Source organism: Prunus persica, chromosome G2, assembly GCF_000346465.2.
Source record: "Prunus persica cultivar Lovell chromosome G2, Prunus_persica_NCBIv2, whole genome shotgun sequence".
Taxonomy (NCBI): domain Eukaryota; kingdom Viridiplantae; phylum Streptophyta; class Magnoliopsida; order Rosales; family Rosaceae; genus Prunus; species Prunus persica.
In genome coordinates this window covers 19,256,501-19,277,456 of record NC_034010.1, presented here as the reverse complement: position 1 = coordinate 19,277,456, position 20,956 = coordinate 19,256,501, and the positions used below count along the sequence as shown (strand labels likewise).

Genomic DNA, 20,956 nt, shown 5'->3' with positions numbered 1-20,956 from the left:
TTCGGATAGATTTTTGGGTTCCTACATGTCAATACTATTCATATCGGATAAGATTTTATTTTATTAGTTGTATTGGTTGGTATTCATTAAAAAAAAAAATGAGGATTTGGTGTTAAAAGTGAAGAGTATTGGTTGGTATTTATAGACACGGGCGGACCCATAATTTTTTTAGCGGAGGTGCAATATTGGCTAAGTATGAAAAATGGTTTTTCGGAATAATTATTTTCTCAAGATAATTTTTGGCGGCTTTTATTCCTTACACATCAAATAAGAAAACTTGATTTTATGGGATTTTAATATGAAGTATATATTGACTTAATGAGCCATCATTTTTAGCCTAAATCGTATTTTGCACTAAAACCGATTTTTCATATTTTGATTTGGTGGGAATTTGATTTTCTAGTATTTTTATTTGAATCCAAATGGGGGGTACTTCCTTATTTACATTGTAAACTTAAGTAAATGGAGTAATATAAAAATAAATTAAAGTAAAAGGACAAAGACATTTACTTAAATGTTGAAAATGGAAATAAGGTATAGAGGAAAATGTTGAATAAAGAGTGAATAATAGTAGAAGTATAATGAAATGTATGAGGATTGGTGTTGAAAGTGAAGGGTATTGATAGGTATTTATAGAAAAAAAATATCAGAATTTTTTAGAATTTTTTAAAAAAATTTACGATTTTTTTTCATATTTTTATTGCCCAAAAAAGCCTCAGCCGTTGGATTAATTTGGAGAAGCAGATCGGAAGGCTGGGGAGGCGACACGTGGCAGCGCACTTTGGACCTGGCGCACTGACGTCAGCGTGACGCGAGGCTGACGTCAGCAACACGCGAGTTGGACCTCGGGCTGGTCTCGCCTTCGGGCTGGCCCGAGTTGGTGGGTCCCACACCACCCCCGGGCCTGGGCTGTACGCTGGAGCGACTTTTTTTTTTTTTCCTGCCCTCGCCTCGGGCTGGGCTCCCTCGCTGGAGCTGCTCTAATATAGGAGCCTAAATTATTAAAAAAAAAAATTATATGAAATAGACTTTACAAACACACCCAAATTCCATTTACAACATAACAAAAACGTTTTTAACTTCTTAAAACAAATCAAACCCCAAAACCTTATAATAAAAAAGCCCAAAACAACATCAAAGTAATTTAATAATCAAAACGAAATTCAATAAAGTCATCTGTCATTTTTTGAATTTGTTTATAGAATATAAGGTTTATTTATATTATTAAAATTAAAGAAAAATATATGACTAAATATCTCAATGTAATTCTGATAGCAAAGAAACAAGATCTATGTACATGTATTTACTTGTAAGTAATCAAACTGTTGAAATTTTTTCGAGCTTGTCCCCAAGCAGATCGGTCACTGGTCACAATTATATTCAATGATTTCACTCACACTATTATGATATGGGTCATTATGTCGAAAGTCTACGATGCTGGAATATGTTTGTTTGCGAGCAAAAGAGTGGTGGATATTCATATCATTATTTTTTGAGTACGTGGTTGGAGAGAAGACCTCACAAGGGAGAAAATATATGAGTGGGGTACGTAAAATCTCGAACCCAACTTTTCCTCCTATATTAATTGTGGAATAATAACATTGCTATCCACCATCCCAACCAAAATGATCGCATTTGAAGGTGGAACCCAAATGAAGTTCAGTTTTATATATAGAATTATATATATATATATATATATATATATATATATATATATATATAAAGAACTCCAATTCTAAGAATGAGTTTTGAAGGGTTATCATGTGCTATTTTTGTTTCATGGAAGTCTTTCTCGTAGAGAAGGGACATAAATGTTTTAGGGGTTTTTTTTTTCCCCTTTTTTAACTAATTGATATTGGGAAAATGAGAAGGTTAGAAAAAAAACCCCCCAAAAAAGGGTGTGTGAGTTGACCTATTTCTCTCCAACTTTTTGTGGTCGGATGAATAATATGAAGCTCAAAATATTTAGGCAAGTTCGTACAAGAACCGACAAGTATTTCATTGCACTCATTTTTTTGTAAAATTTTTGTACAAAATTAGTAGGGTCGCCTGACCAACAAAAATGGTATGGTCAATGCACGAATTTGTAAATTTTGGGTTTGTTAAGTTTAAGTAAGAGATGAAATGACTTAAAGAATGACTGACACCAAAGTTAACACCTATATTTGCAAATTATTTATTTATTAATTATTTTTTTAATGTCAAATTTTGTCAATGTTGCCATGAAGGCTAGGTAGATATGATTTGAAGCTAATTTGAAATTTTGTCAATATTATTATCTTTTCAATGAAATAAGTTATTTACATTATTAATCTGTTAATTGTGAAAGGTAAGGCACTCATGCTATATATGTCATGGGGACCTTACAAAAGATTTTACTTTCCCTACAGAATCAGGTACATGTCCCACCATGATGGTACCGGATACCATATTGATGTCCTCTATGGTCTGTAACCAACCTTTCATGATCCCCTCCCTAAGCTAGTAGCTACCAAAATAAAACAAAATAAAACAAAAAATTAAAAAAAGAGGAGAGTTTATAGCCATCATCAACCACATTTTTGTCTTTACACAAGTGAGCCCCCATCGTAAAATTTCATGTATTTGGGCATTCTTTTGAGTAAATAATAAAACCAAAGGCAAGATACACACTTTTTTTTCTTTTCTTTTCTTTTTTCTTTAATACAAGTGATATTTAGAAAGAGAGGAATCGAATCAAAAACTTCGAATACATGTGTAAATACAAATTCTTCTTATACTTTAGCAAGCAAAGAGTAAAACCTCATTAGGCCAAACATATTTGTTCGTATTGAAGAATGTAGAGTATCTTATAGGAAAGTTGATAAAGTAAAATATTATATATAAGTGAGTGATTTTACTAGAAAGGTTTAATTTCGTGCGCATGAATTATTATATGCTAATTGGTGAGTGACGTGATAAGTGGACCACCTCCATATAGATAAAAATATAATTAAAAATAACTAAAAATTAAAATAAATCATAAAAAAAATATATTCAAATAATTAAAAACCCTACTCAGCCCCCAATCACTCCCCCAGTAGCTCCAATCCTCCCACGCCCATCCCCATCCTTAACAAAAATCCACCATATCCACCCCCAACCTACGCAGCACCAGATAACCAACCAACCACCAAAAGTCATCATAGCACAACCTCTCTCTCTCTCTCTCTCTCTCTCTCTCTCTCTCTCTCTCTCTCTCCTAAAATTTATCAAGACAGCGCACCCAAAATTCTTCTGGTTACTCTTCAGCCTTCTGCTCATCCGAGTTCTTCTTTCTCTCATCTGCATTTTTTGTTAATTGGCCTTAAATTGTTCAAATATGTAATTTGCTCTAATCGAAACAACTGTATGTAATCTCATATTCCCAATCGTAACTGTCTGTCTATCTTAGTCCCACTCTCTCTCTCTCAAACCGAAAACACAACTCAGATCAGGAAGGAAAATATATAAACTCAAAACAAATACAGAAACATAGAAAGGAAAATCATTCAAAATTTGAGAACCCTCAAACAAACAAACTATTGAGGCCCAAAAATCCAACGCTGGCCCCAAATATATTTATAGCCCAGTACAACACTCTATCGAGGAAGGAGCCCGACTGGGGTATGCAGGAATTTGTTGTATGCGCTTACACAAGTTATGGTATGCATGCCACGCCAATCCAATACGAGCATATAAAATGTACTGGTTCCGTGAACCCACGCTCATTGTCCCGTCAAGCATCGCTTGGCCCGACCATAGCTCGTTACAATATGGCAAAACCTGAGCACAAACAGACCACACGACACGCGACGTTGAGCGAAGAAAACCTTTATTTTAGTATCAAGCCACGCTACAAGCTTAAGTGGGCGCAAGTCATGTAAATGTCTAGGGCTTGCTGAGTAGGTTGTGATATAGATGGTTACAAGTGTTCATGATGGCTAATGATGGTCGAAGAAGTGGAAGTTTTAGGCTGCTTGGGAGCACCAAACTCAAGCCTATTTCTTGAGTCCAAATATATAGGTAAGCATAAGAGAGAAAAAATAGCTCATGACCTTGAAGAAATGGCCAAGCAACTTAGAAAATATCCCAGCACCCTATTAAAACCAAATCAAAACCAAGTCATCATTAAGCACCAAGTGAAACCCATGTGCACGGGCTGCTGGAAGTAAGACACCTTTTAGACCAACACCCTTACCCATTCTTTCCTCTGCAAGCTTTGGAAGGAAAACCAGGAGGAAAAGCAAGAGGCGCCTCACCCAGGATGTAACATCCTACATCGACCAACGGAGAGAGGGTGATGTGCCTTATATGTACATGCCCGCCTCCATCTAGCACGAGGCCTTTTGGGAGCTCATTGGCTTCAGAGTCATGGGAACTCTGAAGTTAAGCGAGTTGGGGCTAGAGCAATCCCATGATGGGTGACCCACTGGGAAGTTGCTCGTGAGTTTCCAGAAACAAAACCGTGAGGGCAGAAAGAGGGGCCCAAAGCTGACATTATCGTGCCACGGCAGAACCAATCTCGGGATGTGACACAAGATGGAAGAAGTCAGCTGCAGGAAAACCTTGGAATCCTAAAATGCTCTGTCCCGATGTGATTGGATTAAGGAATTTTCACCAAAATGGATTGAACCAAAAGAAGTGGTGGTCGGTAGACGGTGGGTGGGAGGATTGTAGTGACTGGGTAGGGTTTTTAATTATTTGAATATATATTTTCTAATTTATTTTAATTTTAGTTAATTTTAATTATTATAATATTTACTTATATTTTTATCTATGCAGAGGTGGGTTCACTTGCCATATCACTCACCTTAATTGCTGGATAATGATCTATGTGTATGAAATTACAAAAACCCCTATCACATTATCAAAATTAACACATTTTTAAACGAAGTTGACGATATGTGTAAAGTGGGTCACCCAATCTCAATAAAAAGATGAAAATAGTTTATTTTAATTTTGAATGACAAAATGAGACTTGACTAAAATTTTAGGGAGTAGGTACTAAAATTTCAGACTTGATAATTAAGCCCTAGGGGCTTGTTTGTTACACCTTCTTGGCTTGGATTGGCTTGGCTAAAAGTTAATCACATGTTTGTTGTCACTTGGTCCTAATATTAAGTGGGATTAGTAATCCCAGGCCCACCAAAAGCACCTTCTTAGGTGTTCTTAGCTAAACCCATGTGAAAATGAGGGACTATTAGTCCCGACCAAAACTCTGCAACCAACTCCACCCAAGCACCAGCGGCAACCACCGACCACCCAAACGGCAATCAGAACTACCGATTATGGGTTGCAAACGGCGATGGCAGGCAGCAACAATGATGGCTGATGATGACAGCAGTCGGTGTCGGCGACGACAAACCACCACGGCAATTGAAGCTGTTCCACGATTTATCTTGGGTCTTCATCAATTTGAGTCTGCTTCTACCTATCTCTCTCTCAAGTTTTTTTTTGGATGATGATTTTGGTGTGGGCTATGGATTTCTGCCATGATTTAGGTGTGAGCTCTTGCCTCTTCCTCAAATTTGTTTCTGCAAATTACTTTCCACACCAAAGCTAAAGTATCTGGATGATGTTTTTCGGTGTGGTAGAAATTATAAGAAGAGAGAATACATATTGAAAAGAAGAGAAGGAGAGAGAGCAGGGAGAAGAAGAGATGAAAAAGAAAAGACGCAGAGAGAAGATGAAGAAGAAAGAGTAGAGGGAGAGAGAAGAAAAGTAAAAATTCAAAAATTCAAAAATTTTAAAAATTTAGTCCTAATCCAATCGTGCACCAAACGCAGTACTAGGCTTATCCAGTTTATGCCAAGCCAAGCCAATCCAAGACAATCCCAATGTTTAGTCTAGTCCATGACAGTCCAGCGTACCAAACGACCCCTAGAAGTACTATTTTGAGACATTTTGTAAGAAAAATGCATGCTGCGGGACTATGTAAATGTTTAACTTGAAAACGATATTGTTATTGGATCAATTAGTAGGAAGCCACGTGTCCGTCTCTCTTTCTCTTTCAGCACCCTCTCTGGTCTAATCACAAGTTTACCTTTCTCTCTCTCTCTCTCTCTCTCTCTCTCTCTCTCTCTCTCTCACATACTGAATACTGATGATAGCAGTGACTCTCTTCAATCAAATCATTTTCCAGAGGAGCTTGGCTGGCTCCACCTACCACTGTTCCCACGTGCGCTCCCATGTCCGTCCATTCCCTCTCACGTGTCACTGGGCTCTCTCTCAATCTCTATCTCTCTCTCTCTCTCTCTCTCTGGGCGAACTTAAAATTTGCAGCCTTTTGCTTAATCACTTTAACCCCATTGGTGTAGAACAAAAGAAACCCAGAGAGAACCCTTCACTGCTCTCCCTCTCTCTCTCTCGCTCTCTCTCTTCTGAAACCCCTTTCCTCTTATATATGTGATACCCAACCAGCAGGCAACTCCTACAGCCTGTTGCTCCCCCATTTCTGTGAAAATCTCTTACCCGTTATATATATACACACACACACACACACTTATAAATACCCTAGCAGCTAGTCCTTTATCTCTGCCTATAATTTGTACCCAATATTACCACCAAAACTATCCAAACCCAAAACCCATCTATCTTATCTCTATCTCTCTCTCTCTCAGATCAGTGGAGGAGAGATATGGAAATAGGTGGGAACATGAACATGTTAGGGCATGATCATAATAATAATAGTCACATAAGCAGCAGCAGCAGAGGGCAAAATGGTAATAACAACACCTACCTCACCAATTGGGATATATGGGGTGGTGCTACTTCTACTAACAACAACTCATTCTACTCTCCGGCCGCCGTCACCGTGGCCGCCACGACGGGGGCTTCCAGCTCCGCCACGTGCTCCGAGGCCAGCGCCGGCGGTCATGCGTTCATCATGGGCCATCCCTTGCAGCAGCAGCAATCTAGTTTCTACGGCGGCGGGGCCCGCTCCCACTACCATCCGGACCCACACCTGATGTGCTTGAAGCTGGGGAAGAGGCACTACTTCGAGGATCATGCTCGAGCTCATGCTCATGCCCTGGATGATCGACACGTGGCGGGGCTCCCGGTGGGCGTGATGAGCAAGAGAGGCAGAGGAGGAGCGGCGCAGCAACTGTATGGGAGCGGGGCGACCCTGGCGTTGAAGGTGGTGCCGCGGTGTCAGGTGGAGGGGTGCCACGTGCCGCTGATGAACGCGAAGGAGTATCACCGGAGGCACAAGGTGTGCGAGATGCACTCCAAGGCTTCCAAGGTCACGGTGTTGGGCCAAGAGCAGCGCTTCTGTCAGCAGTGCAGCAGGTCACTTCCTTTCATTTCTTCTTTATTTTTGTGCTGAATTATTATTATTATTATTATTATTGTTGTTGTTGTTGTTATTCTTATGGATAAAGTTGATAATCTGAACTACAATTCCTTTTCATTTTTATTAATATTTTAAATATTTTAACCATTTTTTTCCCAAAAAAAAAACTGGCACCAAGTGGAAATTGCCATCTTGAACTTGATCATTAGAGAACAATTGTTGTTGGTTTATCATCACTTGCTAGAACATTAACCAAATGCAAATTACCATCATTTCTTTGAAGGAGAGTGAATGGGAGGCTAGACTATTAGACCGGAAAAGAAACAACTTTATTCTTGATACCACATATATAAATGTTTTCTTGGCCTAAAGTAGTAAAACCACTTATTTATGACTGCATTTTTCAATCACTAATGCAGTTCAAAAATCCGGTCCTTCTAACATTATTCTTTTTCACTACAAAAGAGGCCAAAAGGTGAATCGGATTCTAATTTTGACCTTAGCTTCGATTGGTTTCCTTTTGTTCTAAAAATGTGATCCTTTATTGAACTGGAAAGTAATTATTTGGGGCTTATTGCTAAATTCCCTACATTAAAACGATTAGAGAAAGATATGGCGGATAGAGAGATATATATATATATATATATATATATATACATATAGCTTCTATTGAGGTATCCCTCAAATTAATTTATTTAAAGGACATCCTTGTAGGGCCTACTCCGTATTGTGTTTCACTAATTCAAACTGTCTATTTTGTAGATACTCATTCAAAGATCATCTCTACAAAAAATAACTTAAATCCGATATCATTTGACCACTCAATTGAATTATTGAAATTTTAATATTTTCTTGAATCACCGTGTTCAAATATTTTATTTTGTGTTGTTTTTGCTTGAGTTTCAATAATAAAAACTTACAAGACAATTATTGGATTATGAAGTGGACTTGTTTTTTCCAGTAAGCTTTTGTTGGGTGAGAGAGAGCCAAAATGGGTTTACTTTTTGAGCCACGAGAAGAATTTTATTTCTGCTTTGATTGTAAGATCATGACAACTTTTAGTAACTTTGATGAAGATCATAGGATAATGCTTATTTTAAAAGGGCTTAAGCTAACTTTTTAGCAACGTTTTCGTATACATTCTCATACAAATTAGTATGACGCATTCATTTATGTCAGCAAATGTTCAAACCAAAAAAAAAAAGATTCATTACACTTTATTATATATTTTTGGCAATATATAAGATGATGATGATGTTGGTTGTTCTAAATTCTAATGGGTGGGTAAATCGGTAAATGCGTATAGGTTTCATGTAGTGTCAGAGTTTGACGAGTCTAAGAGGAGTTGTAGGAGGAGATTAGCAGGCCATAATGAGCGAAGACGAAAGAGCTCTCATGATTCTCTATCCAGAACTTCTTCTCAAGGTGTGTACATTTTATCTCCTTATCGGGTTCTTAATCTTTCTTGTTTTGTTTTTAGCTTTCTTAAGAATTTTCTTTTTGAATTTCTTTAGAGATTCTTCGAGTCTTTCTGAATCGATGTTTGCCATTGCGAGTATAGTTTCCGCCAAAAGAAAAGAGATTATAGAAAGGAAAACCCAGTTGCTAACCTCTGATATTAATGAAAGGAAACCCTATTGCTAATCATGGAGTGTTTGTCTTTTTGTCAACAGAAAAGGGGAGGTTTGGATACTTATCAACTCCGACAGGACGTGCTCTCTCTCTTCTGTCATCCAGGAACACTGGTTTTGATTCCTGGGTATCTCCCTCTGATCTCTCCTCAAGATCCAGTGCTGCACTTCGTGAGCTCATTGCCGAAAACCGCGCAGCCGTCTTGGCTCGCCAGCTCATTAATTCATCGGAAGACAGAAACTGGGATTCATCGTCACATAACAGCCATGCAACTGAAGATTTGTTTTGTGATCATGGCCAATCATGGTCCAACTCAGTCGAACCACAGCAGCACCAGATGTTTTCTGATCATAATTATCAACATGGTTGGGACAGGTTCCATGAAGGCAGTGGTGCGCATTTGACGCTTGATCTCCGGCAAGCTCCGAGCCCGGCATACGGGTTCTTGCCTGAAAGGGGCAAAACCAAGGCTGAAGAAGATCAAGAGTGTGATTTGTGGAACTCCTTTCATGGAGCCAGTGTGGTCTAACTTTTTTTTTTTTTTGTTGAAAAGGTATATAATTCTTTGATTGCTTTGTTTTAGTGTGAGGTCAGTTAGCCAATTAGACAAATTAGGGCGAGAAATTTTTTCAGATTCATGGTATGCAACACCATGCGGCATGTGGATATGGTGTTTGTGTTATAAGTTGAGTAGATTAATGACGTTACCTATATGCTATGTGGTGTTACTGTCGTGCTCGTTATTTTTTTTTTCCAGTTAGGAGGCTAATTGTATGTCGAACTGTATATTTATTTTGTTGCTTGATGGACATTAATACATTGTAATTAGTTGGTTTACATATTTTCTTTATGTGTTGGGACAGGCCTCTGGTCTCCTATTTATGCTGGTATTTGTTTCTTAAACGCATTTGTCCTTGATAAAGTTCACTTCCATTCTTTTACCAAAAATAAAATAAAAGTTCACTCCCATTGTAGACATTTGATTATTTTGTTGCTTTTGTTAGTTTCATACTCTTTATTCATCAAGGGCTGCAAGAAAAGGAGGAAGATGAACGAGAAAATGAAAAGGTTTAAAGATTGATTACAAGTTTCAAAGGTATATCAAGAACTCTTCTATTTGAAACATGGAACTAATGAACAAGAAAAATATGATTGGGCCTCCATTTTCCTTTTGCAATCAATATGGATCAGGACAATCGATCTAAACAAATGAGAGATCAAATATACTTCTATCCACGTCCTAATCTTATGAGATTCCTACATAGCTCCATCTCAATTAGAATATCTAGTTCTTAAGCAGCGGGACCAGTGTCGATAGAGTTGGCCATCGAGAATGTTGGGTATATAAGAAGAGTGGAATGTTAGGACTCAAGATCCTACATAAAAATAAATTTATAAATAAATAAAAAATGCATATTTCAGGACTTGTGTAAAAATCTTAATGCAAGAGCCCAAAATGCCGAGATAACATTTTCAATAAATTTCCAGATTGTTTAAACAAAACAAGAATCCCGTTTGTGGGGACACATATTTTCTGCAGCCATTCAATAGAAGACACGTGGAAGATGGAATATTCCTTAGGTCAAATAATTGTGCTAATTAAATTTTATTTTCACAGCACAGCAATGTCAAACTTGTCAATGAAAATCAGATCTTGATTTAAGGAGATATTTCTACTTTAAATCTTAATAATTGGCAAATTAAATGGGAATTTAATTGGCACAATCACATGACCTAGGGAATATTCGGTCTTCTACGTGGCGTCACCTGAGTGATTGCCGAAAATCTATGTTCCCGCACCGTGAACAAACAAAATCACATATAGTACATACACTCCCGCATTCTGATATATGGTTTAACAATTTTCCTTAGATTTATCGTAAGATGCGTGTAGCATTTTCGTAATTTCCATTGTACTTAAAAACATCACTGAGAGTACATTGTAAAATACGGTCAAAATGTGATGGAGAGCATCCACCATTTGCAAGACTTCAAAGTTTACACACATTTGGCAAATCATTATCTTCAGACCTTCCTACTTTATTAAGTTTCCTTCTAAAAGTCCCTGACCAGTAACGCCAAAGCTCAGAACAAGTCCTATTAAATAATACTAGTACCAATGTCCTCTTTCATATAAAAATAATAATGATTGCTATATGCCTAGTTTTCTGCTTCGTGTGTGTGAATTTTTACCAAGGACGACAAAGACTTGAGAAATTATGCTTTCTAGTACTGGAAACTCCGTAGAGAAATAAAAACTGCTACTGTTCTGCATGGGGTCACAAACGCTATATATATACTTGACATCTAAATCTTGTGGTGGGCATAAATGGTGTAGCCATTGTTTCAATGTAGCAGGGACAGAATCAACATTTCAAAATGGGGTGGGCTAGATTTACTTTACTAGACTGTTAGATTTTAGGCTTAACTAAACTCTTAGGGGAAGCTTATGAAATTGATCATAAATATTATAAATTTAATTTGAGAACATATCATTTATATTTTATTTGTTTAAAAGGCCTATTTTACACTAATAAATGCTAGCAACTTTTTATCATATATGCTTAAACATCAACACTAACTATAAGAAAAGAAAAAAATAACCTGGACTATAGCCCAGGTTGTACATATAGCATAGGTCCGTCCCTGCAATGTAGCATCCGTAACCAAATACTTTTCCCGTAAGTAAATCATAATTAAATTTTTTTTGTTGGTGTTGACTTGATACGAGTCATGATGTGATGTAAATCGCACATCATACAAATACACCAATAATCTAAAGTTCATGTATGGGTAGTTTACTGCTAATTGCACAAAAGCCTTTATTTATTTATTATAATAATGTTAAAATCTCACTCTTAGAGGTCTAATGGGCTTAAACATCCAAAATAAGATATGATTTTTTTTTTTAACACAAGTGGTAGTGTAAATTATAAGAGTAGGGGAGTTTCTCACACACACACACTACCAAAGTGAATTTAATATCGAATTCACAAATTGAAACCCTATTTTGAAAAGGTAAATCCGTTAACTGTCATTAAAGTGTTTGTTTAATGAGTACACATTTGCACTAATAGAATTTTCTAACGAAGAAACAAGAAAAATGATGAGAACATAAACTTTTTGAGCACATGAAATATTTTGAAAAGACATTATGGTCATGAGATACTCATAAGCTCGGAGACACTCATAATTTTGTCCTCTCAAGAATTGGCAAATATTACCCCCCCCCAAAAAAAAAAAAAAAGAAAGAAGAAAAATAATATGACCGTACCTCTGTTCTGCCCTATGAGACACTTTATGTTATTGCCTATATCATCAATAATTTGATGTGCTTGCTCCTTCATCTGTCATGATTTTTCCCCTTTCGACAGGTGTGTAGGACTGAACATATATTATTTTTGGATCTCATAACTCATAATTAAGGTTCTTTGACACACACACACACACACACAAAAAAAAAAAAACCTCATAATTAAGGTCGATTTTCAAAGTTTAAACAGGAATTTGAGTTTAATCATCGACTATTATGTTCAAGTTAATTAGAACCTCTTGGATCATGAGTTAAACATTCATGGTTGAAGAAGATTCTATATATGTAATAAGAAGATTCTATATATAGTAATTCAATTACCACAGCCTTTTCGCTAGTGATTCAAATTAAGAATCCGACAACATAATACAAAAAATTATCTCGTAAAATTACACGAGCACTTCTTTATAACACCTTACATTATATGTCTAGGGTTTTGGGTTGGCTCTACAATCTACATACTAAGAATAGGTAACTGAAATCCATAAGTAGTTTGAAGAAGAAAAAAAAGGAGAGTTACCGACTTACCCCTTATCCATATTTGTGACATTATTTTGCCCGGTCCAACCACAGAACACACAACAAAAGAAAAGCCTTTGCTCCACAACACACACCTACCAATTCATCATTCACATTTCATATCAAATTACCAACTCCCTTTTTTTTTCCCTCTCCAGCTGTAGTTGCAAACGGGCAAAGACTATTTTCGTAGTACCACGTGCGTTGCACGTGACCAAACCTGCAAGTACTCTCCATGCCATGCCCCACGTATCAGAACTAGGAGCCTACAACAAGTATCCACGTGCAGGGTTTGAAAAGTATGCTCTCTGTGCCACAAGAACAACCCACAGCGACAGTGGCTTTAAGATCAGTCTGCAGTGAAAATTGCGGGGGCCCTACAAATCCCTTCATCACAAAAATATGTTGATTTCAATTTCAACTTCTGAGTTCACTTTCCATGCTACCTTCAAATTCAATATTTTATACTTGGTTTTTCAATTCTCGCATGTGTTTCAATTTAGTTATTTTGTTAAATTTCGTTAATTTTTCCGTCTATTTGAGGAGTTAAATCGTTAATTTTGATGTAATTATTCTCTGATAATAACTAAATTAAAAAACGTAAGAAAATTGAAAGCCCGAAATGACTCAAAAACGAGTTCGAGTATCAAATAAAAATCTGGTATTACGGTTAAAATCCCTTATTTTATCCTCACAATAGGAATTCGGAGGGTTATGCCAATCAAATATGTTTTGCTTCTTTACATCTTTTGGCTTTCGTAGTAAATCTTCTTTATGGTTAAATTGGGAGTCTTAAAGTCGCTACTCTTCAATCATACAATGGTACTTTCTCAGTAAATCTTCGTTACAGTTAAATTGAGAGTGTTAAAGTCGTTACCTTTTCAATAATATAATGGTGAGGTAATGAGTATGACCAAAGTCTTATATAGCCAGCCAGGAAGTGTGACATGTGCTTCGGTTGCGACCCACAAAAATGGGATGATTTCATTGGGGATTGGGGAGCTGAGGGTAATGTTGCACCGATTGAATGGAACATGAAGTGTACCTCCTTCATTCTTCTGACTTCTCTCTTTAAACAAAGAGGTTGCAATATATTTTGATTGTTTGCGTTCCAATTTGGACCACTCACTGACTTGTGATCACTACTCCTCCTCCCTGCGGAGGATTTGAAAGCTCACAAAATACTAATTATTAACTAAAGTTTGGACCACTGAACTTTTTCTTTTTGGCCAATCAACAATTAATTAACAGAAAATGTGTATGTTACCACTATGGCCAGTTTGGGAGTGCTTATATAGAAAGAAGTAATAAAATCCTTTTGTTTATATGCGTTTTTATTAAGCACAACAATTTTTTTTAAAAAATAAAATTTGAAACGCTTTTTAAAAAAAGCACTTAAGTGCTTCCTTAAGAAACACCCAATTATTAGGTTTACAAATTACCTAAGTTGGAATTATTTTGAAGGTTATTAATATAATGATTGGTTTGCTTTGAAGGTTATTAGACCTTATGTTTAAGGTTTACCGTATGTATTGGATTATTTTATATTATACTTTATATGTTAGTGTAAATGTTTCCTATATGCAAGGAATTTTTTTTGTTTTTGTTTTGAAAATGTATGGAATTGCATTCATAATTCAACCAAAAAACTACCACTCATAAAGGACCAATACCGACTAGCTACAAAGGGCTATTACAATAACGAAGCAATCTAACATCAAAATTAAGACAATCTAATGTGCCTCCACTAACGATCACGCATGATCGAAAAAACTTTGGTATAGAAATTCCAATTAAAATTGCAAATTCTGTCATATGCAAGATGTTTAAGAACTCACAAACAATAATAGCCAATACAATTAAATTACTACACATCAATTTATATGATTTGCCGTTTCAATTAATTACTTTTTCTTTATATTGTCAGTAAAACTAATGAACACCAATTGATGAGGGGGTAATAGCCTTTTCCCTTTTTCTTGTGCTTGATGTAGGATAAGGGGACACGAAACTTAAAGTGAGAGGTGCAAGAAAGTGACCTCTCTCCAAACAATTACAAAATGAGCTCATCGGTGATGACGGATGAGATGGGATTTCCTACTTCAGCCACAAGTCATGCACACTTTTTAATTATAGGCAACCATACGAGATAGCTCTCACATTATTGGACTGATATTTTAAAAATATAAAAAAATAACGCGCATATTTTATTGATTTTAATGGTTCATATGTCAGAAATGCGGGTAAATACATGAACTCTAAATGTAGAAGCTCGAGATCTTTTTAAATTATGTTAAAATAGAGTGTGACGGATATGACTGATTTACCTTAAAAAATGATATACGTCTTGAGGTGAGAGTTCACTTACAACTAACAAAGTAATGTTTTTTTGTTTTCAACACATCCATGATTTGAAATGAATGGAAGGAGATCAATTGCTTGTCTTAATTTAGAACAAAAGCATATCTCAATTTAATTGAAGCTCCTAGCAAAAAAGTAGGATGAATAAAGACACATAGGAAAAGGCCTAACTAGTAACAACAAATTTCCTGGAAAGTGCAAGGAGGCTTCCACTTCCACATCAGAGAATGAAAAAAAACCCATCATTCACAATCATATATTATATATATGAAAAATGATAGAAAAAGATTAACATAAGAAAACAAGAAAAGGAAACCCCCAATATTAAATTTCCACATCATGCAACTTTGTAATCTTCAATTGGGACAAAGAGTATTACTTTTATTATTATGTTACAATGTCATGTGACTAATTTTGTAAGTCAATGTCATCCCCACTTACAATTCTTCTAGAAAAAGACGACAAGGATCTTTGCATGACTTGCATGCCTACTACAGTTGTTGCAACTCTATCACGTAATTGTTGCAAAAACACACCAAGAAGAAAGAGACAAAACAAACCCTCAATTTAGTACCATATGCTATACATTAATTCACAAAGTAACATCAACTAGGTATAGCTGATAGAATTATTGTTGTTCTTAGTTTACATTATGCAAGGGTACCGTATTGTTCCTTAGAAACTCATCGATCTAAACAGAAAATGAATAATTCGTTAAGTTTTCGATTCATTAACTTAATTAGTCTAATCAGAAGATATTTCGTCAACACGAACAAAATAATTGACGCTAGTGAAATTCGACTCACTAAAGCGTGGCAACCCATTAAAATGTACGCGCATGACTTGTTGAAAATTCACCTGTACTTGAAAGAGGTTTTTTAGCGCTGTTAAAAGAAGTACTTCCAAAACACAAGCTTTATGTCCCTGTGTGGAGAGATATTCATATTATGGTGAAATAATTGCTTGCCATGATTAACAATTTCTACCCCCCCCTCCATGTGATTTCCGTTTAGTAGGCCCCAACGGGGACCCTTTGAAGTGTGGATGTACGGCTCACAACGATCCTATGGAGAGAGAGAGGGAGAGATTAATTGAGGGCAGCATGTGATTGATTGATTTTGATCAAAATTGCTGCTTGATAATTAAGTTGGTTTTTAGTACAGCTTCCATTTGGGAGACATGCTTGACGGCTTCATTATATTCCTCCTCAGATTAGAGTTAACGTTATAAGTACAAAACTGAAACTACTACTAGTGCTGCAGTCAATTTATTTCTATCTCTCCCTGCATTTTCCCGGAAAATTCCAGCACCAAGACAAACACAAACACATGACTTTCTCTGGAACCAAACACAAACAGCTTCCAATTTAATTTCCAGCAACCTTGTTTCCACTAAGTTAAAATGCATTATTAAACGGAATTAATTGCAGGGGAAAATAAATAAAAATGCTAAAGAATCTACTTGCATAGAATATAGAGAATAGCCAAATTCATGCTCCAATATTGCATGTAATTAATGTGACTAAAATTCGTTCAGACTAAGACTGAAATTTTAGGGAAGACTAGACTAATTAAAAATACACAACGCCATTGATTAACTAATTCTAATTGGCTTTTACCCACTTGAGAAAAAAAGTGAGCTTGATGACCCTGAAGAAGTTGTGGCAGCAGCTTGATAGGGTCTTTGCCTAAAACAATCCAACGTCATTCGTGGCGGCGACAGGGCCACGGTCACAGAGGACGCCGAATGTGCTGCCGACTCCGGCGGAGACCCTACCAAACAAATCCCAGAAAACCAAATATTACAAAAGTTCAATTTCCACATACTAAAACAAAATTAAAGTAAGGGTAAAGTCTCAATTTATGAACTAGGTTACTTAATTACTTGCAACATTATCTGAAGAAGAATTCCGGGCATTTTCCACTAGCTGCTGTACTTGTGAGTTGTGATTCTCTTGATTTGTTTGCTGAGTTTTTCGCCTGCGACGATTGTGATCGGCCAATCTCCTCCGGCAGCTGCGCTTTCCGTTGTCAAACTCCGGAAGAAGATGGAATCTGCAAGAAAAAGTATAGTCAAAATGCTGCATTTAATTATAGTTTATTAATTAATAATCATAAAGGGCATTTAGTTAAGTAGTTGGTTAACCGTCTAATTAATCAATATCAACAAATTCTTTCCATAATAAGTAAAGCAACACGGTCCATAAACGGCAAGCGCAATAACCAAAAGAAGGATATAATATTTTTCACGGACAGAAATGCCCTCGGGATCGCCCAAATGTACGGACGCGCCAATCATTGGGCCATGCACCAAACATCATTCGTCTCCCATGGCCATTATCGTCAATCCACAGCAAGACCAGGGTTTTTTTAAATCATTTCAGACAAGAAAAACCCTTGCTCACGTGCATTTATCAAACCAAACGGAAAACGGGGCACGTAATAATTTTTATACGGACGCAAATGCCTTTCGGGATCGACCCCCGTGTCCGGCAAACGGGATTTTCCCAATCATTGGCCGGGCGGGAGGAGAACAGAAAGCAAGACCCGGGGGCATTTCGGTCATTACGCGATTGGGGAGAGGGGCATTGGGGGTAATTTTGAACCTGCTGCACTGCTGGCAGAATCGCTGAGTCAACCCGTTGGCGATGACGGTGGAGGCCTTGGAGTGGAACTCGCAGACCTTGTGGCGGCGGTGGTAGTGCTTGGCGTGGGAGAGGTCCGCCGTGCAGCCCTCGGCCTGGCACCGCGGGGCGTGGTTCGACCCGGTCTCGGTGGCCGGTCGGGTCCGGCGGTAGAGCCGGTTCATGAAGTCGTCCTCGGAGGAGAAGTAGGTCCGGCCGCCGAGGTTGAGCCCGATCCTCGACGCGAAGTCCACAGGCCGGCACAGGTCCTCGGATTTTGGGACCAGAATGAGCCCGTGGGCCGCGCCTCCTTGGATCGGGTCGAGGGAGAGCAGAGGGTGGTGATTTGGAGGCGCGTAGGCCGACGCGTTAGCATAGGCGTGGGCGTCGTAGATGGAGTGGAGCTGTTGGGCCTGGGCCGAGTTAAAGTGGTGGGCGAATGCGGCGTGGTGAGATTGCTGTTGCGGCGGAGGAGGAGGAGGGACGAGGTTGTTGAAGGCGGAGGCTTGGGAGGCTTGGGAGGCGTAATGGTCGAAAATGGTGGTGGTGTTGTGGTGTTGTCGGGTGGGGTCGGATCCGGGGTCGTTGTCGGGGGAGAGCATGACGGTGGAGGGGTTTCCCCATTCGTAGTCCAGCATTTTGGTAATGATCTCGTGGGTCTTTGCCGGGGCGCCCTTTCCGACGAGGTCTTTTTAGGGAAAGAAAAGAACCTGCAATGGCCAAAGATGATGATGTGTCAGTTAGATGAACATTACGGCTACATATACACACACACTCTCTCTCTCTCTCTCTAGCTTGTTGAAAATTGAGTGTATGAAAGTGAGAGTGGCACAGTAACAGAGTCAGTCACTCACTCACTGATTGTGGTGGGGTCTGCAGCTTACTTTTCTTCCAATTCTCACACGCTTTCTCTGAAAAGAGGGCTTAGCTCATATATAAGATCACAGTGAGACTGAGACACACACAAATAGTCACATTGATGGAAACAATGAGGTGGGTTTTCTTTCTTACCCAGTTTGCTTAGGGGAGAGAGAGAGAGAGAGAGAGAGAGAGAGAGAGAGAGAGAGAGAGAGAGAGGCTAAAAGATGAAAAGCAAAGTGAGAAGAGAAGAGGGGGAAGGAGGGAGGGAGGGAGGGAGGGAGGGAGGAGGAGGAGCAAGTGAAAGAGAGTAATGAGGCGGCTTTTGCAGAGGGACTTGATTAGTGGATCAGTTTCTCTTTCTCAAAATTACCATTTTGTCCAGCCTCACCCTAATTATTATTGCAACAAGGCAATGAAATTCTGTGTCTGTGTCCAACTAGTTAGGACTGTGGAGGAATTGTGAAGGGAAACTCTTTCTCCTCATACGCTGTGGCTTGGCTGTGCTGTTGGTGACTTTTGTGTCCTTGTGGGTAATGGCCATGCCTCTCTCTCTCTCTCTCTCTCTCTCTCTCTCTGTAACACGGTTATGGTAATTAAATGTGGGGCCCACTATCTGTTTTGCCGTGTCGAGTTTTCATCAGTTTGGAGCAGAGAGGATCATCATAGCCTTTTATCACCATTTTCTCTATCTACTCCCTTCCTTCGACCTTTTTTTATATTTTTTATATTTTAATATATATAATTAAAATTTTCGTATATAGTTTGATTTGGTTTTGTTTTGAAGAGGCTTGAAATTTGTTTCTTGATTATTGAAAGCGACCTCACTCAAGTTTTATCTTTTGAAAAATAAAATAAAATTTGTATCATTACTTAAACACACTTAACATACGCATCTAAATAAATCATAACACATTCATATAAACTCCTCTAAAATTAGGTTCACTTTGTACGCAAACCGGGGAATATATTCTCTTTCCCAATAAGCTTACATGTTATGCTTCATATAAACATGTCAAGCTTTATCAACATTAATTTGAGTTGACAATATTATTCTATTTTTGAATTATTTAAAATCCCACGTCGAAAGTTGACAAATTAAAATACAAAATGCATGAGTTTATGGTTGTTTCAACAAACTAATTATTATATCATACTGAAATACGATCATGTGTTGACAAAAAATAAAAAATAAAAACCGATCATGTGATATATAGAGCAAAAATATTAAATGTTTTGGGTTTAACCCTCTCCACCTATAAATGTTTCATCACTTTAGGAGGAGAGAAAGCGATGTCTTCAACACATGTCCGGATATTTTATTGCAATGGCAATGGTGACAATAAAAACGACAGGACAAAAGATTAAAATCAAAATCAAAAGAAGATTAAAAAAAAGGACAAAATTTATATACTTTGATATCGTTTTAATCTTTAATTTAGGCTCAATCTCACACTTATTTTAATCCTAATTTAGACAAATTTACCTTTTTCTTTTTATATAACGTTTTCAATAGGGTCCAAATTTATATACTTACGCTAATTTAATAAAGAAATAAAACTAATGAAAATATAAAAAGAAATGGTAAATATTTTTCTCCAATAGTTTATATCGAGGCACCAACTCTTATCCTAACCATATAACTGTCAAGTCTTCTGGGCTCAATAAATAGACACCGCAGTAGACGACCTGTGGCAGGTTTAATATTTATGGCATCCTCTATGTGCAGCTTTCGCTGAAAAAAATCTTTCTGCAACTTATCTCCTTACAGTTCATAAGTTACTTTTATAAAAAAAAATTTATAACTAATTGTAACTTCTATCCAAATAACATTTAATAATTGGCATAAAAACCCAATAATCATATCATACACCTTTTTTTTTCTTTCTAATTCAACTAGGTAATAAAGTATTCGTTCATGAGTCACATTTTGTAGCCAAAAAAAAAAAAAAAAAATCCTTGTCGTTCTCTTGTTATGTGAGTTTCAAAGGAAAAACTCTATATATAGAGGAGGAGGATGTGTCACTGCCCCTTCTTCCTCTCTTCTCTTCTCGTCTTTTCCTTTTGGGTTAGTGAATAAGTCCATTTGGACGTTTTACATAAGACGTCTCTTATGGTGATTTCAGATTGAAGTTCTCCATCACCTCTTTTCAACTATGTTCACAATCAAATCCTTCTCACAAAACCTGCTCCCTAACACTGATCATATTCTCTTTTAGTTCTACATTGTATTTGACGGAGGTTGCTGCCCTAAAATTTTCAAAGATCAGGTGGGCTCCGGGCAAGTGTAAATATATATATATAAGAATTTAATGCTAATTTTAGAAAGTTCACCATAGCCCACTCCATATCAGAA

General features: G+C 37.4%; 2 protein-coding genes across 2 annotated transcripts; one reads left to right on the top strand and one right to left on the bottom strand.

Moving 5' to 3' along the window:
* LOC18784931 (squamosa promoter-binding-like protein 7) lies at nucleotides 6,152–9,765 on the top strand. Its single transcript, XM_020556477.1, has 3 exons — nucleotides 6,152–7,290; nucleotides 8,601–8,719; nucleotides 8,968–9,765. Exons 1-3 carry the CDS (start codon nucleotides 6,638–6,640, stop codon nucleotides 9,453–9,455), a joined length of 1,260 nt encoding a protein of 419 aa, XP_020412066.1. The 5' UTR covers nucleotides 6,152–6,637; the 3' UTR covers nucleotides 9,456–9,765.
* LOC18785105 (squamosa promoter-binding-like protein 8) lies at nucleotides 16,598–18,814 on the bottom strand. The gene is made up of 4 exons (XM_007218273.2): nucleotides 18,597–18,814; nucleotides 17,725–18,452; nucleotides 17,004–17,173; nucleotides 16,598–16,891 (listed from the first exon to the last, which is right to left on the bottom strand). Exons 2-4 carry the CDS (start codon nucleotides 18,378–18,380, stop codon nucleotides 16,734–16,736), a joined length of 984 nt encoding a protein of 327 aa, XP_007218335.1. The 5' UTR covers nucleotides 18,381–18,452; nucleotides 18,597–18,814; the 3' UTR covers nucleotides 16,598–16,733.

Bases quoted from the DNA above. Each gene is read 5' to 3' on its own strand.
- LOC18784931 (XM_020556477.1), top strand. From the start codon at position 6,638: ATGGAAATAGGTGGGAACATGAACATGTTAGGGCATGATCATAATAAT. The intron at 7,291-8,600 runs GTCACTTCCTTT...AAATGCGTATAG, and splicing joins TTCTGTCAGCAGTGCAGCAG to GTTTCATGTAGTGTCAGAGT. The intron at 8,720-8,967 runs GTGTGTACATTT...TTTTGTCAACAG, and splicing joins ATCCAGAACTTCTTCTCAAG to AAAAGGGGAGGTTTGGATAC.
- LOC18785105 (XM_007218273.2), bottom strand. From the start codon at position 18,380: ATGCTGGACTACGAATGGGGAAACCCCTCCACCGTCATGCTCTCCCCC. The intron at 17,174-17,724 runs GTTCAAAATTAC...TTTTTCTTGCAG, and splicing joins TTCTGCCAGCAGTGCAGCAG to ATTCCATCTTCTTCCGGAGT. The intron at 16,892-17,003 runs GTAATTAAGTAA...TTTGTTTGGTAG, and splicing joins TTCTTCAGATAATGTTGCAA to GGTCTCCGCCGGAGTCGGCA.